Source organism: Heterocephalus glaber, unplaced genomic scaffold (genome assembly GCF_053883595.1).
Source record: "Heterocephalus glaber isolate CG9 unplaced genomic scaffold, H.glaber_assembly_v1.0 deba00000122, whole genome shotgun sequence".
In the NCBI taxonomy this organism is placed as follows: domain Eukaryota; kingdom Metazoa; phylum Chordata; class Mammalia; order Rodentia; family Bathyergidae; genus Heterocephalus; species Heterocephalus glaber.
In genome coordinates this window covers 85,654,191-85,669,396 of record NW_028258138.1, presented here as the reverse complement: position 1 = coordinate 85,669,396, position 15,206 = coordinate 85,654,191, and the positions used below count along the sequence as shown (strand labels likewise).

The following is a 15,206-nucleotide window of genomic DNA, read 5'->3' as shown; positions in this document are numbered from 1 at the left end:
CTGGCTCTCATTTCATCATCATACGAGAAAAACATTAAGTTTTCATTGCTGGGCCGCAGCAAAATCTGCGTCCTGTGGGACAGTGACTACTTTGCTTGTGTGACCGTCCGGAATGGCTCATGATCACAGGGGCCTGGCACTGGTGGCCAGAGCTGGGCCCATACATGCACGCAGCTGGGGCTGGCAGAGATGCCTGCTTACAAGTCGTTCTGCACAGAGCCCTTCCTGAACTCTGCAACTGCCTCGGAACTACAAAACCACTTGCCCTGCTCGCATTCCTCAGCTCTGGCTCTGCCTCCCAGGCTCGGCTTGTGCCAGGGCTCTCACAGCTGGGCCGTTCTCCCTGCGCTGTCAGCTTGCGCTGTGACAGGCCAGCGCAAATCGAATTAATAGCTCTGGCCTGCCACATCAGCAGATTCACACCTGGTTTCTCACTGCTTTCTTTCCAAGCTGAGGCTGAGCCAGAGGCCCACACAAACAAGGGTGTGGGCCTCGATGTATCTGGGCTGCTCTGGACCACCAGACAGAAAATCTGCTTGGATCAAGCTCCTCCCACTCACCACCCCGAAATCCACAGGGACCCCTGAGAGCTCCCTCCAAGATCAAAACGAGCGAGAATTCCCAGCTCTCTCCTTCATACTTCCAAGCCGAGAAGGCAGAGTTGATGAGACAGAATAACAAGAGTCTTCAGAGGACCCAGACAACAGCAGAGCCGTTCAAGTTCAGAGGGCTTGGCTGACCAGGTGCCGCTACTGTTTGAGAGGAAGAAACTGAGCTCCCAAAACATGAAACCATTTGCTCCAGGCTGAAAAACGGTGGGGCTGGGACCCCAAACCCAAGTTTTAGAATCTTAAATGAGATCCAGTATTTCATATTTGGTAATATGGAAGAAAAGCCAAAAATACACACACACACACACACACACACACACACACACACACACACACACACAAAACAGCCCAAAACAAAAAATAACCCTCCTTCACCATCAAAACAACAACAATTCAATAGCAGACATTGGTAAGGAAAAAGAAATCTCTACATTTGTGGACCCCGCCCGCAGAATTCATTAAACAAATTTGCATAAGCGGACAGCCAGTTGAAATTTATATTGTTTAGAAAAGTCTACACAGCTCGCTAAGACTTAGGTACACATTGGGTTACACTGAAGTTTAGGCTGTGATTTTTTTATTTGAAAGCCAACTTGGCCACCCCTTGAAACTGCACTGAAACAGCTGACAAGCGTTGATCCTGAGAATGAGTGGTGGCCCCGAAATAACCCTGACCACATTAAACTTCTCTTTCTGTTTTCTTCCAGAATCTGTGGTGTATGGGACGGGCATTTTATCCTGGGGCGATGGGATCATTTGCTCTTTTTCTATCTGAAGGTTCAGGTTTGTGCTCAGAGCCAGGCAATGTCGCCAGGCTTTGGCTCTGCGGGGCCACATGGTGACCCCCACCGACCGCCATGAGCATCTGTGTTCTCGGGGGAGAGAGAGATTTCAGTGTCACGACACCTGTGTAAGCAACCATAACGTGATGGATGCACTTTTAACCTGCAAAGTAAAAACGAACCTGCTGACATATGGTGATCATTGGCCTCCTAGTGAATGACCTCTCTCCACCTTCCTGCTCACAAAGACCAGACTGTCGCCTGGTTTAAAACATGCAATCACCCGAAGGAGGACACTGTTACCTTGGCACCGCCTTCCGGTGGACGACAGGGAGAACCCTTCCGGACACAGACAGCGGAAGCTGCCCTCGGTGTTGCTGCAGGTGCCCAGGGCACAGATTTCAGGCTCCTCCACACACTCATCGATATCTACAAGAATGACATGAGTCAGACAAAGTCGGAGCGCAATGCGGACACCGCCTGGCCCTGAATGAAGCTGAGTTTCAAACTCTTCCAAGAATGGAGCTGCTTTCCTATGGCATGACGCTGCGAGTGGCACTTCTAGCTATGATTTTTAAATACTGCATCTGACAGGGCTTGATGTAAACATGGAAATCTGCTAGCACCTTCTCAGAGGTGCGATGACAAATTTCCCTTTCCTGGGAAGAGCTGCTTGGCTGAATAGAAAAGCAGGAATCATTTCATACCACCTTAGGCCAGGAAGGAGCCAGAAGCTCCAGGCTCCCAGTTTACCAGCGATCAGGAAGCAGAAATTCTGAGGCTGATCTCAGTGTGAGACGTGGGCCTCTGAACCAAACTGATTTCCCTACACCCATCCACAGGGTTTTTACCAATATCCTATGCGGTAGCCCTGAAGCATTTCACAAGGACACTAATATTCATAAGAACAGGCGCAGTCCCACATAACAGGCACCGAAGGTTATCATGGAAGTGAACTCCTGAAGGGTTGGCATGTAATTTTGCTGAGGACACAAGAATATCTTGCTGGACACGCTGTGGTTTTCATCACCCAGATAACAGGAGGTAACACACTCTGAAGGGGACACATTTTCCTTCATGCGTCATTCATCTTTGCTCCGTGGCCCGTGGTGGAATCTCAATGGCTCGGGGACCGAATGTCCTACTTCGCCCAGAGAGTCCCAGTTTCTGGCTCTGCATGTCAATATGACTTCGTGACTAACAGAACCCTTTTTCATTTTCAAAATTGTCTTGGTTTGGCCAATAAATTACATGATCACTCTACCTTTAGGAAAAGTATGGCCACTCTATTTCAAGAAACTCAGCAGCAATTTATAATGAAGAAAGCAGCGAGTCTTAATTCTGAGCCATGCTATTGTGCAGAAATAGTTTTTCCTAACCAAGTACTAAGTATCTCTTTTATCACAGGATCCCTTGTTTCACATGTTTTGCAAAGAGTTCCACCCACATCAAAATGTATTTGCATGACACAGATTTATTCCCAAATGACCCACCTAATGAAAAGTTCAGAAATGAACTCCATGCAGAAATGAACCACACAACTGATATTCTAGAAATGTGCAATGCAAAGTGATCAGCTTCTTGTACAACGCAAAATCAGCCTCCTTGTTATTCCATGTTACGAGGTTATACTTACAACTGTGCTATGTCCCTTGAGATTTATTAATGAACTTGAGCTGTTCCTGATTAAATTACTCCATTCCCACACTCCCTCCACCCGTACATTCTTAAAAGAAAAATTAACTTTTGTAAAAAAGCTTAATTATTTTTCTTGATTGTTTTTGTCATTGTTGCTAGGATTCTTTTTATTTTTTTTTCAGTACTGTGTATTTTAACACTCTGCCTTCATATTGTACTACATTCTCAGCCCCTTTTATTTATTTTTAAATTTTGCGATAAGGTCTTACTAAATTGCCCAGGCTGGGCTCAAACTTGGAATCCTCCTGCCTCAGCCTCCCAGAGAGCTGGAATTACAGATGTGTGCCATCATACCAGACTGACTCTTTTTATTATAGTAAATATTATCCTGTAGGTGTTAGTTTTTTTTTCAGTTTCTTAATAATAAGGATAAATATTATAGAATGGGCCTATTAATTGACCATTTGGGAAATCATTTCTCTTTCTATACATCTCCAGTCTGTTTATTTTAAGGGAATTATGCATCATTAATCATGGAATAAATACAGCCAGTCTTTGACAATATTAGCAGTAGGGCAAATTTTCACTTGCTGGGGGTGACAGACAGACCTGCTCAAAGCAGGGGCATGAAGGAGGTGACTTTGTGAAAATCCATTCAAACCTATTTATTTATCAAGTATTTGCAATTCACATTCTTCACTTTATGCTGTGATGTACTCGTTGGGATTAAGGAAGGGGAAGCAATCCTATAACACCGCCCAGGGCTGTATTTCCACCACTCTGTAGGTGAAGACAACACACACATACATATTAAGTGAACGCTTTCATCCGAGCCTGAGTGTGTTCTTTGTTTTAACTGGATTCAGGGTTATTTTCACTTTAGCCCACTGCCGCTTAAGTGCAGGTAACAGGAATGCTGGCGGTGGGCCTACAGCACTTTCACAAGCTCTAGAAAGCACAGTGGGACAGGGTCAGGGACATGAGCAGCTGCGTGACACAGAAAAGTAACCAGACGTCAGCCTAAGCATGACCCGTTCCTGTCTGCCGGAAGATGAGGCCCTAAGTCCTATTCTGTGACCCCAGCCTTTTTACATTAAGTGTTCCGCAGGAAGATGCCCTGCAGAAACTCTGGCTGTGGAAACCGTGGGGCACTGACCCCGGGCCACCCTCCTGGCCCTACCTTCGCACTTGTCATTCTGCAGGCTGTACCCCGGCGGGCAGATGCAGCGGTAGGACCCGTCCAGGTTCTGGCAGGTGCCAGGGGCGCATTTTCTAGGCTCTAGGAGACATTCGTTGATATCTGCGAAGAAAAGGGGAAAAAGAAGGAAGAAGTTCCCACTAGGGTGAGTTCCATCCAGCAACTCAAATGCAGAGAGACTGGAATTAATTCGAGCACCTAAAGCTCACGAATGTCCACAAAATTCCACATAAATAACTCAATAAAAAGCAAGCCTTCTCAGTTTCCCTAAGTGTGCAGTATAACGACCTGCCACAAAGTAAGTGTTTCTGGCAAAATATATCTCGTGAAAGGTCAAAGTATGCGAAGAGTGTAAGCCACTTACAGGATTACATGAGCTGACTACAAACGCAGTTTGAGTAAAAACATAAGAAAGATAATCACAAGAAATTTAACAATTACCATTTTCTGTGAATACAGTGACTTGATTTTTTAAAGTAAGAAAAAAAGTGATATATGGAGAGTGTGTGTGTGTTTTGTTTTTTGAGACAGGCTCGTACTGTGTAGTTTAAGCTGGCCTTCAACTCACTATATAGCCCGGAAGAACTCGGTGATCTTCCTGCCTCAGCCTCCTGAGTGCTGGCATTACAGGGATTTGTCACCATGCCTGGCTATATTTTTTTAAAATGAAAACACAAACAAGGGCCTTACAGGGAAGACTAGTGTGATTCTGCTCTGATTCTCTGGAAGGAGGGGCCAGAGCGGCAGGGTCCGGCTCTGTGCCCAGTCCTGGGGAGCCCACACTCACCCACGCAGGTCCTGCCGTCGGGGGCGATCTCGTAGCCGCCATTGCACCGGCACTGGAAGGAGCCCACGGTGTTGACGCACTGGCCGTTTCTGCACAGGTTCCCATTTCCGGTTGCACACTCATCAACGTCTGCCCCCCAAAAACAAATTACCTTGGATATATTCCCAAGAAAATACCAAGGTCCCAGCTGGACTTCTGTGGATTCCAGGGGCCTTTGGCCTCGGCCCCCAAAGGCCCCCAAATGGGAAACATTAGAATGAGCTCAGGTTTGTACCAAGGGCATCTGGTTCACGCACCTTCAACCGCAGCAAGATTTCATTATTATATTGGAGGTTGGTGATGCACATTAGAATTTTATATCACTTCCACCTTGACCTTCCTTCAGGGTTTATTTTTAAAAGCTAAAACTGGGCTCCTAATGCACAACTCAGCTGAAGGCATTCTTTAGTGTTCTTGCAGGCAGAAGTATATAAAATTAGTTTCCAGCTCTGTACAATGTTTAGTTCATGACTGTTCCCTGGCATGTTTCATTAAGGGAATTTTAGGATTCAGTAATTTCTTTTAAGAGAGGCTTCAGAGAAACATCTAGACAATAAAGCCACGTAATTCCTGCATCCTGTGATTTCTATTTTAAGAATCGCTTTCGTATATCCTAACACTTTATCAATTCCATTTGTTCTGATATTTATTTAACCCACAGAAAAGGAGAGATAAAAATGATCGCTGTTAAGGAGCATTTCAGAAAAAGTAAGGGATGGAATTACTATGTCTGACATTGGCGAGCAAGCACATCACCCTTGACAAGTCTTGTAACCAACTGTTCTGCCTAGGATGGCAAATATTTAAAAAGAGAAACAAAACCAGGCCCGCGGTGGAGGACACTGCTGCCAAAGAATCGGGGAGCAGACTTGCTCTTGGGGCACCCGCCGGCACACGCACCGATGCAGTCGTTGTTGTGCGAGAGGATGAAGCCATGGTTGCAGCGGCAGTTGAAGGAGCCGATGGTGTTTCTGCAGGTCCCGTTCCCGCAGGCATCTCGTTCGCACTCGTTTATGTCTGGTAGGAAGGAAAGCCACAGGGGCACATGGTGACGGGGAATGACGCGGGCACATGCAGGTGCTGAAGGGAAAGGGCGCTTTGGGGTGCAGGTTCCCACGGAGGCCAAGAACCTCCCTGAGTGGCAGCCTGGGTCCTGGCCATATGACCAAGGGCAAGCAGAGGACATGAGGACTGGACAAGGATTAGCTCACTCTGTTTCCTTCTAGAATTCTCCACCCTTACCACTTTTCTCAAATATTTTCACTGGAAAGTGGAAAAAATTCTGTGGGCAGCAGGTCCTTGACTTGTTGCCATCTTTGTCACTCTCCATCTTGTAGGATTCTCACTCCAATTTACCAAAAAGCAGTGACTCACCTGGCATGACTTGGCCAGCAGCAAGAAAATCACCTGGCTCTGTAGCTAACCTGCCTTCCCAGACAGCTTGCGCTGTCTCCCAATCACCCCTAAAACGCATGACCCCCTCCAGGGATGCCTGAGCTCCCCATGGGGCAGCCCTTAGCTGGCCTCCTCCGCTGCACTCTCGCTTTATTAGTGTCCTTCTTTATTGATCTGTAACTCTCCTCTGCGGCTATTGTGTAAAGCTATCCTGGCATCGTAAATGTTTTTGCGCCTCATACAAAGAGAAGGCATCCATTATGCCGAGGAGGAGACAGGAAAGAAAGGAGGTGGACAGCTTTCTTTGGAGAGTGGGCTCTCCTTTCAAAGAGGAATTATCTGTGATCCTGCATCAGGGGGCACCGCTGACTCCAAGGGGACTCTCCTGACTGCGCTCTGCTGGCGCAGAATCAAGAGCTGCTTTCCCGAGTTGTCCCCAGACAAACTGGGAAAGCTCTTAGTTAAGCTTCTGTTTTTGTTACAGAGCTCCTGGAAGTTCAGGTGGGCAACAGAAAAAATACCATGTGGCATCTCCTCGCTGTGCAGGGGTTACCGCCCGGGATGAGCTGGACTAGGAATGCTCCTGTAACTGAAAATTCCTGACGGTGTGGAGAAGACAGAACTTCTGCAATGTTCCCTGCTGAGGGAACCCAGTTATAGCCCAAAGCAAGCAGTTTCAACATTACTGTCCTGACTGCTCTCTTCCAGCTGTGTTCTTAAAGTCCCTGAAGGACTCACTGCATGCTGCTTTCAAGTAGAAAAAGAAAGGAGGGCAAACGAGAAAGGCACTGATTCCACATTCGGAGTTTCTGCTAAGTCGGCATTCTGACAGAACTGAACCCAAGGAAGAGTTGTCAAAGCTTGAGCCCTTTTTACCCTAGAAAAATGTTGCCTTCTTTTTTCTTCTCTATTTTTGGCCTTGGTAGGATTTGTAAATTTGCCTTTGAGGATCTGATTCAAGCCACAGACCTTTCTTTAAAAATTGCTCATTCACACTCAAAAGCTGAATACTGTTCCAATAATGTGAACCCACATAAATATAAAAATAAAGGTTATTAGCATTAATAAAAATTAAGTTTTGTCTTCAAATCTTTCTCAATTTATCCTTTAGGTAAGGATTTCTCTAGGGCTGCAGGTGTGTACAGTGGCAAAACACTTGCCTCGTATGAGAGAGGTCCTAGGTTCGATTCCCAGCTCCAAAAAAAAAAAGTTTTTCCTACACTGACAGTCTAAGGCATATCAAGAAAGAGGTTTGAAATGTTCAGACTGCCAGATTAAACAGGATGTTACTCCTGTACATCTGTCAGTTTTTATTCTGTAAACAGCAAAATAACTCCTGAAAGACTCAGTATTATTTTTCATACACATTCAGGTGCAAATGAACTTTCCAATAAGAAATGAAGAACACAACGCAATGATAATCACATACTCACCCAGACACATGGTTTGATCAGGATTTGTTTTGAAGCCAGTGTGGCAAAGGCAATAAAAGCTCCCCACAGTGTCAATACACTGCCCATGGCTGCAGATGTTGGGGATTTCTTGGCATTCGTTGCGATCTGAAAACCCAAAAAGCCTTTAGTGGAGACTTTTTAAAAGACAAAATCTCACGGAATAACTTAGCTCTGGGCATCGTTCTCAGGATTAATCCTAGCTCTAAACCAGGGAAGCGGATACCTGCGGTGTGTTTATTTTTGTCTCCAATGGGTTAACACTTAGTTTCGGAGTATTTTAACAACACATGAAACAATGAAAAATAGGGGCAGTCATGCTTTGAAAGAGGAGAAATTCAGAGATAAAAGGAGAGATTATTTGCCTATATGGTGCCTCCAACTTCAGAGTTAATTTCAGCGCTAATTCTAGGTGAGATTTGGGTTGCAAGTCGCTGACACTTCTGCCAGAAAGTTATATCAAAGCCAAACAAATCCGGTCGCTAAGATTAAGACTTTCTTAAGGGACAGCCCACACTGACCCAAGTTCACGCTTCACCTCACTTTCTGGTCTTATTCCTACAACTTTCGAACCGTCTTATCAGCTCTTCAGGCCCACACACAATGGCTCCTTTCAGAGCGGACAACCTTCAGGGTGTTTCTTTTTTTTTCTTCAGAGTCATTCCAGGGAAGCCTCCTCATTTGGTTTCCCCTCTAAACTACACTGAGGATCACCTGAGTCTCTATTGCTCTCCTGAAATCTGATTATTTGAGGGGCAGAGTTTAACGCAAGAATTCAAAAGTGACATAATTCCACACCCACTTATGCCTCTAATTTTTTAAAGCTCTCCAGACTGTTGTGAATAAATGCCATTTGATGGGTTTTGTTCTATCCTGATTTTCCTCTGGTCACAAAGGAAAACAGAGTGTTATCTTTGCAGTCGATGCCACAAGTCCACACCACATCCTGCTCTTAGTTGGAAACCCAGACTGTTTTCTCTACCGGGCACACAGCAGTCAGGAATGGGCCCTGATTGCTCCACAGAGTAAGTAACCGGCTGTCCAGACACCTCCTTCTTCACCAGTGCAGCTCCCACCAGAGCTGAGCAGTCCCACTCTCTTCCAAAGCCCCGGATGCATGAACAGGGCAAATAGTATTCCTACTGGAGAAAACGAATTTAAAACAAGCAAATTGCTTTCCCAGGTGGGCAGAGGAAACTGTTTCCCAATTTCAGTGAAGGAGGTGACCAGCTCTGGGAGTGTGCAAGGCCAGGTCTGTCTCATGTCGGGGTCCCACAAGGAAACAGAGAGCATGAAGGCTCTTCTTAGAAAGGGATCCTCAATTCGGAAGGTTCTCTCTTTTACTGCCCTCCTTCACCATAGTTTAAAGAAACAGAGAGATTAAATGTGGCATACTCAGAGGTTCTACTGGAGAAACCGAAAGCCACCATTCTAGAGAACTTTCTTGTGAGGCTCTCACTTCGTCTCCACACCAGAAAACTAGGTTTCTCTCAGCACTGGGATTTGAATTCCCAGCAGATTATGTCTGAGATTTCGAGGGGAGACCTGGACAGGGCCCTGGGGTGCAGAAAACCCAAACAGTCAGCAAGGAGAGAGGAGGCGCCGAGGAAGTGCTGTGGTCAGCCGGGCACCACATTTCAGTCAGGACTGAACCTGCTCCCCAGCTCCTGGCCACACTGGCATCCTGGGCTCACACTAAGGCTGTTCTCTCAGATCTCCAGCAACAACGAAAGGGCTAAGGCCAGCTGTGCTTCAGGGGTTGGAAGCAATGTACTTACGAATTCAAATAAAAATCCTACAATGGAGACAGAGTTTTAGTTCTTTTCATTTTAAATGCAGGCAGAGGGGAATACTTTGCAACATGCCTGAAAAACTGCCCAGTATACAACAGCATTTGAAGATATTTTAAAATATTTTAAAAGTAGGATGTAACTGAAGACATTTCCAGAATGAAGTCTTCAACTCCAGAGGCTGAAGAACTGCAAAACTCAAGTGCATTCCCTTTTTCCTGAGGATTTCAGTGAATGGGGGAACTGAGCTTTGGGCTCAAAATGAACACCCACAAAACTCATGCTGGCAGCCACAAGTGTGTTTCATGTGTGTCCATGTTCTGCAAGAAAATACAAAAGTGCTTAAGCCGCTCTGGCTGCAGGTCTTGTGTTGATCTCTAAATGGCTCAGTCCTCCTTCATGCCCAAGTGTGAAATGCCACATCCTATATAATTGGCAGTTCTTTATTTTGATTGGAATTATCTCACCCAGCTCCAAAGAAATATAAATCAGGAGTAAAATGCAGGGAAGTGGGGTGAATGCCAAGTTTCCCTGGGGGCATTGTGGTTCATATCAGAGAGGTCCCCACTTTTCCTGTCTTGTATTTTTAATAAGTGGATAACAACAGCTCTGTTGACAAAATGCTAAACACTTGCACACGTTCCTTTAAACTCAACAAAACAGGTCTTGATTCTCAAAGGAATTATTTTTTTCTTCTGCCATACACCCTCTTCCCAGCAAGGTCTCATAAAACAATGCAAAATAGCCTGCAGAAAGCCACACATTTCCTACCACTTAATCATGGGCAGGCCAGGAAATCCAAGGAAAATCTGACTATGTTCCCTGGAGTTGTTTCATTCACAAGTGCATGAAATATCCAGGAAATTCACTGGAAATGAACTGCAAGCAGAATAACACATTCTTCCCAACCACTCTGCTAAGTGTGCAATGCTTTACAATTACTTTAAAACTTACAAGAAAATCATTCCGAGCTATTATTCTGCTTCTGGGTTGAAACACCAGTGTTTTAATGGTCACGGCACTGGCTATAAGACGTCAGCAAATACTGAAGAATTTTACCATCTATTTAGGTTGACAACACACCACCCTTCTTATTTCTACCACATCCTCGACAAAAGTGAACAAGAAAAGAAATCTAACTTTCAGGGGACACGGTTTCTCATTTACCCACAGTGCCTTCATGTTAATAAAAACAATGAACATCTGCTGTCTTTGGAGGGTGATGTGTAGTCTGTGAGATGTCTGAGAAGGTCAGAGAGGTTGCTGGTGGTCTTTGCCTCATTTACTTGGGTTGATCTGGCCCTGCTCAAGTGAGCTTCACTGTCTAGATCAGCGGGGGAACCTCATCTGCCTTCGGGGATTGTGCGGAAGTAAAAACGTAATCTGGCCACAACGCTGGTTAGAGGAGCGTGCCTGTGCGTGAGCGTGCGTGCGTGGAGGGTGGGTCCCTGCAGGTAGGGCAGCAAGCAGGCAAATAGGAAGTCTATTTATGCAAGTGACCTCCTTCTTGTTTTGCAAACACCTCACTGATAAAGAGGGAGAAAAATGAGGTGTTTAGACATTTTAGCAATTTTCCTCTTTCCAACGTAGTTACGCGAGCCTGCCAATTCTGAACCTTAACTCGTGTATTCTTCAGCCTCAGTGTCTCAAAGTAATGCCAGTGCGGGAGTTGAGGCTGATGGCCTCTGGGTGGACGCATCTCGTGGGGCCCGACGTACCATTGCACTGCCCCGTGGAGGTGAGGCGGTAGCCAGGCTTGCAGTCACAGCGGTAGCTGCCGGCCGTGTTGATGCACTCCGCGTTGCGCTGGCACAGCGGGCCATTCTGACACTCGTCAATGTCTGCAAGCAGAAGAAAATTCAGTTTTGGGGGTTGAGTCAAAGAAGTCTGTCAGATTAAAACAGACTTTTCACTTAGCTTTACGGTCTCCGGGTGCATTATTTAGCTATAAGTGACTCAAATTTATCCTTCTTTACTAGCAAAGTGGTGCTCCACTGTGCATAAACACCACATTTTTAAAATTAGACACACAAGCTTAAATAGTGCACATTTCTTCTCTGAAATATAAATCATTTAAAGAGCAAACTGAGACCGATAGTAAGAAGAAGGAGATAGATGTTTCGCAAATGAAAGGGGGCTGCAAGATGGAGGGAGACAGCGGAGGAGAAGGAGAAATGAAACGAGCTAAGATGCGATGAGCATGCGAGGCTCTCACAATGGATGCGATCACCATATACTGCAAACGTGGACTAATACAATTTTTAAAACCAGTTTTTATTTCTTGGTTTTGATCCGCTCTACTGGAAAGACAGTGTGGAAGTTTGCAGCAGCCTTATTCATAATTGCCAGACCTTGAAAACAAGCAAGACATTCTTCAATGCATGATAAATAAACTGTGATACATCCGGACAATGGAATATAAATGAATGTTCTACATTTCTGAAATGAAATGAGCCATCGAGCCGTGAAAAGACATGGAAGAAACTTCAATGCATAGTACTAAGGGAAAGAAGCCGATATGAAAAGACTTGCACCTCAGGATACCATGGAAACGATGAAACTATGGAGAAGTCAAAAGATGTATGGTGCCCAGGAGCTGGGGAGAAGGGGGAATGAGCAGGTAGTGCATGGGAAAGGTCCAACAACGACAAGGTGACCCTACAGTGCTATCAAGCTGGGCCCATGGCATCACACACGTGTCCAAACCCACACAATGTCCAACAGCAGCGGGGAGCCCGACTGCAACCCAGACCTAAGGTGAGGAGATCTCAGTGCAGGTTCATTACCAAGTGCCGTGTGGGCCTGGGGGCTCACAGGAAATCTCGGTGCCTTCCACTCAATTTTGCTGGGAACCTAAAACTGCTCTAGAAAATAGTCTATCTTAAAAAGCAGAGCGCGTGGAAGAGTGAAAACCCATTATCTGAATTTTCCACTTCAGTCATGTTTTTCATAAAGGCAGCTCCTTGATTGTGACTCTACACGGATTCTCATGATGCTCATATCTCTTAAAAAGGTCATTTGGGGCTGGGGTATCTTGGGCGTAGTGTATATTGTGTCGGGTGTGCACGGAGCCCTGGAGTGAACATCCAGAGCCACAGGCAGTCATGAAACTTGGCTGGCAGGGCCAGGACTTGATATGGGTATGGACTAACATCCTGGCAAGTCTGTACTTACTCCAAGCCCTGGATTTTAGGATTCAGTAGGGTTGCTTTTGTGTGAAAGGTGGTGAGGTTTGTAGAGTGGTGCATCTCAAACCTTAACGTCTACTTGGATCCCCTGGCAGCTTGGTAAGGGCAGATTCCAACTCCAAAGCCTGGCAAAGACCTGAGAGTCCCAGGTAGTGCAGGTGTGCCTGCCTGGTGCAGTGCTTTGAGCTGCAGGGCTGTAGAGACTCCTGCTTCAATTACTGCCCTAAGGCAGTCTGGACAAAGAAACCTAGCATGGGAGACTGCACATGAAACGGCTGAGACCAGCCTAACTCTCAGCATCACAGATGAGAACGCAGTGGATGCAGAGTGCTCCAGAGCACTGACTGCTCAGGAGGTTGTTTGCTTACTTGAAAAGAAAAGAATAGGCACCTAATGTGGTCAAATTCACAGCATCACAAAGTGACTGCGGAGTCCAGGCTAGACCCTGGAGCAGTCCAGCTACCTGTGCTTACTAAAGGGACAGCCTGGAATGCAGGTGGGGGCAGCCCCAGCACCAGGTCTGGGTTGTTAGGTGGAAGTTGGCTTAGCCAAAGACATCCACACAAGGGAGTGGCAGATCCATCATCAGACGCCTCTCGGGCAAGGGCTGCTGCGACAGGACACATGAGGACCGTCAACACCAGTGCCATCGAGTGGCAGAGTCTGTCTGAGGTGGGTGGACCGAGACTTTGCATGCAGCAGACATCAGAACAGCAAACACTATGCCTGTCTTGCTATGATGGACCAGCACCACCACAGCCACTAGGCTGCCCTGCTCTTCAGGAGGAGTGTAAAGTCCTCTGAGAGTCCACTAGACCATCAGAGAGGCCCAGTGGTGTCCTGGACAAGCGCTTCTGCAATGCACAGCCTGAGATCTGACCACTCACATACCTGCAGATGGTGGCCCTGCGGGAGCTCCCTAAACCATTCCCAGACTCCATCCCAATTTCAGTGCTGCCAAGGCCTGTATTCAATCAACCTTCATTTTCTGATTTTGAGAGGCAAGAGTGTGTTGGGAAGCGGCTGAGCTTGATTAAACACTCACCTTGAAGATGAGTATTTTGGGAAATGGAAGCTGAAAGCTGGAGCACTTACTTGGTCACATCAGTGCCTGCTACGTGTGATGCTGACAGCTGCACACTTTTAACATCATGCATGGGACAAGGTCTAGGGCGACTGATGCTCACGTTTGGCCTTGCCCATGGTCTGGTCAAGGGCTGCTGCCTTAGCAAATAGATATGGCACGGGGCTGCCTGGGTCATGCTTCAAGAGGCCTCAGAATGGAAGAGCAGGGAGATGTAATGAGAAGGCAGCGGGCTCCGAGCCAGGTGCCTAGGGAAGAGTGTGGCTGGGGACGCCAGTACCCCCATCTATGAGATCATCTCCCACGGAGTCCCCTCTCCTCTCCCACAGCCATGCCTCCTCTGCAGGCACACGGTCCCAGATGCCTTCCTTAGCCTGGGATGGGAGCCAGGGTCTGGCTCGACTGGCTCCATAGAGAGGCTGTGCATGGCTATCACCCCATTCCCACAACCCACATGGAACTCAGGGCAAGGGACACGTGCCCACTTGGCTGCAGATCATCAAAAGCCTGGTAAGAAAGCTCAGCAAGGGTGTGGTTACTAATGGACTGTCACTGCTGTGGTATATAAGTTGCCCCGGGTTTAGATAAAAAGGCCTTTGTAACATTAAAACATTGACCCGCATGCTATAATACAAGCTCTCAGGGGTGATATCCCTTTCTGTTTTGCACAAAATTCTGCTAGAGGCCCAAAGTTCAAGTATTAAATATAAAATCATTCCAGTTATCCTAGGGCACAAGACATATTTAACACCCAGGAGCAACCCTTTTACTAAGATGTGAAAGGACACTTCTTCCCCAGACACAGGAAAAAGTATCAAGTGTTATAAGGAATGCTCAGAATCAGGGTATGTATACATGGCAATGCGAGGTAATACAAAAATGGAAAAAAAGCACCAATTTACAGGCACACCACACTGTTCACATAAAATCGAATTTGCTGTTCTTGCCATTTTGAAGTCTCTCATGCATGTGGGATATTTGCATTCACCTTGTTTTCACTGGGAGTCGCCAAGTCTCTGGGACAGAACGCCAACTTTGCGAGTCAGCTGAAGAGGACTGTACACTCACACCTGCGCTCAAACAACGTGATCCAAAGCGGTGCGTGTGACACACCCAGGAAGCCAGAGCTTTTCTATGGGCCAGAAAACCTAATACATCATGCGTCGGGGGAAGCAGGGGAAGGGGTCTTGCAACGCACAACCTGCTTTTTCCCCCAGGCTCTACTGATTTTTTTTTTTTTTTT

General features: G+C 46.4%; 1 protein-coding gene across 1 annotated transcript in view; it reads right to left on the bottom strand.

Moving 5' to 3' along the window:
- Nucleotides 1–15,206, bottom strand: part of Fbn1 (fibrillin 1) — a 232,064-nt gene that overhangs the window by 26,016 nt on the left and 190,842 nt on the right. The window contains exons 45-50 of the mRNA XM_021261460.2: nucleotides 11,410–11,532; nucleotides 7,884–8,009; nucleotides 5,956–6,072; nucleotides 5,017–5,145; nucleotides 4,212–4,331; nucleotides 1,697–1,822 (exon numbers count right to left, since the gene is read on the bottom strand). Of these exons, the coding sequence (XP_021117119.1) occupies nucleotides 1,697–1,822; nucleotides 4,212–4,331; nucleotides 5,017–5,145; nucleotides 5,956–6,072; nucleotides 7,884–8,009; nucleotides 11,410–11,532 (741 nt within the window). The remainder of the gene's footprint in view (nucleotides 1–1,696; nucleotides 1,823–4,211; nucleotides 4,332–5,016; nucleotides 5,146–5,955; nucleotides 6,073–7,883; nucleotides 8,010–11,409; nucleotides 11,533–15,206) is intronic.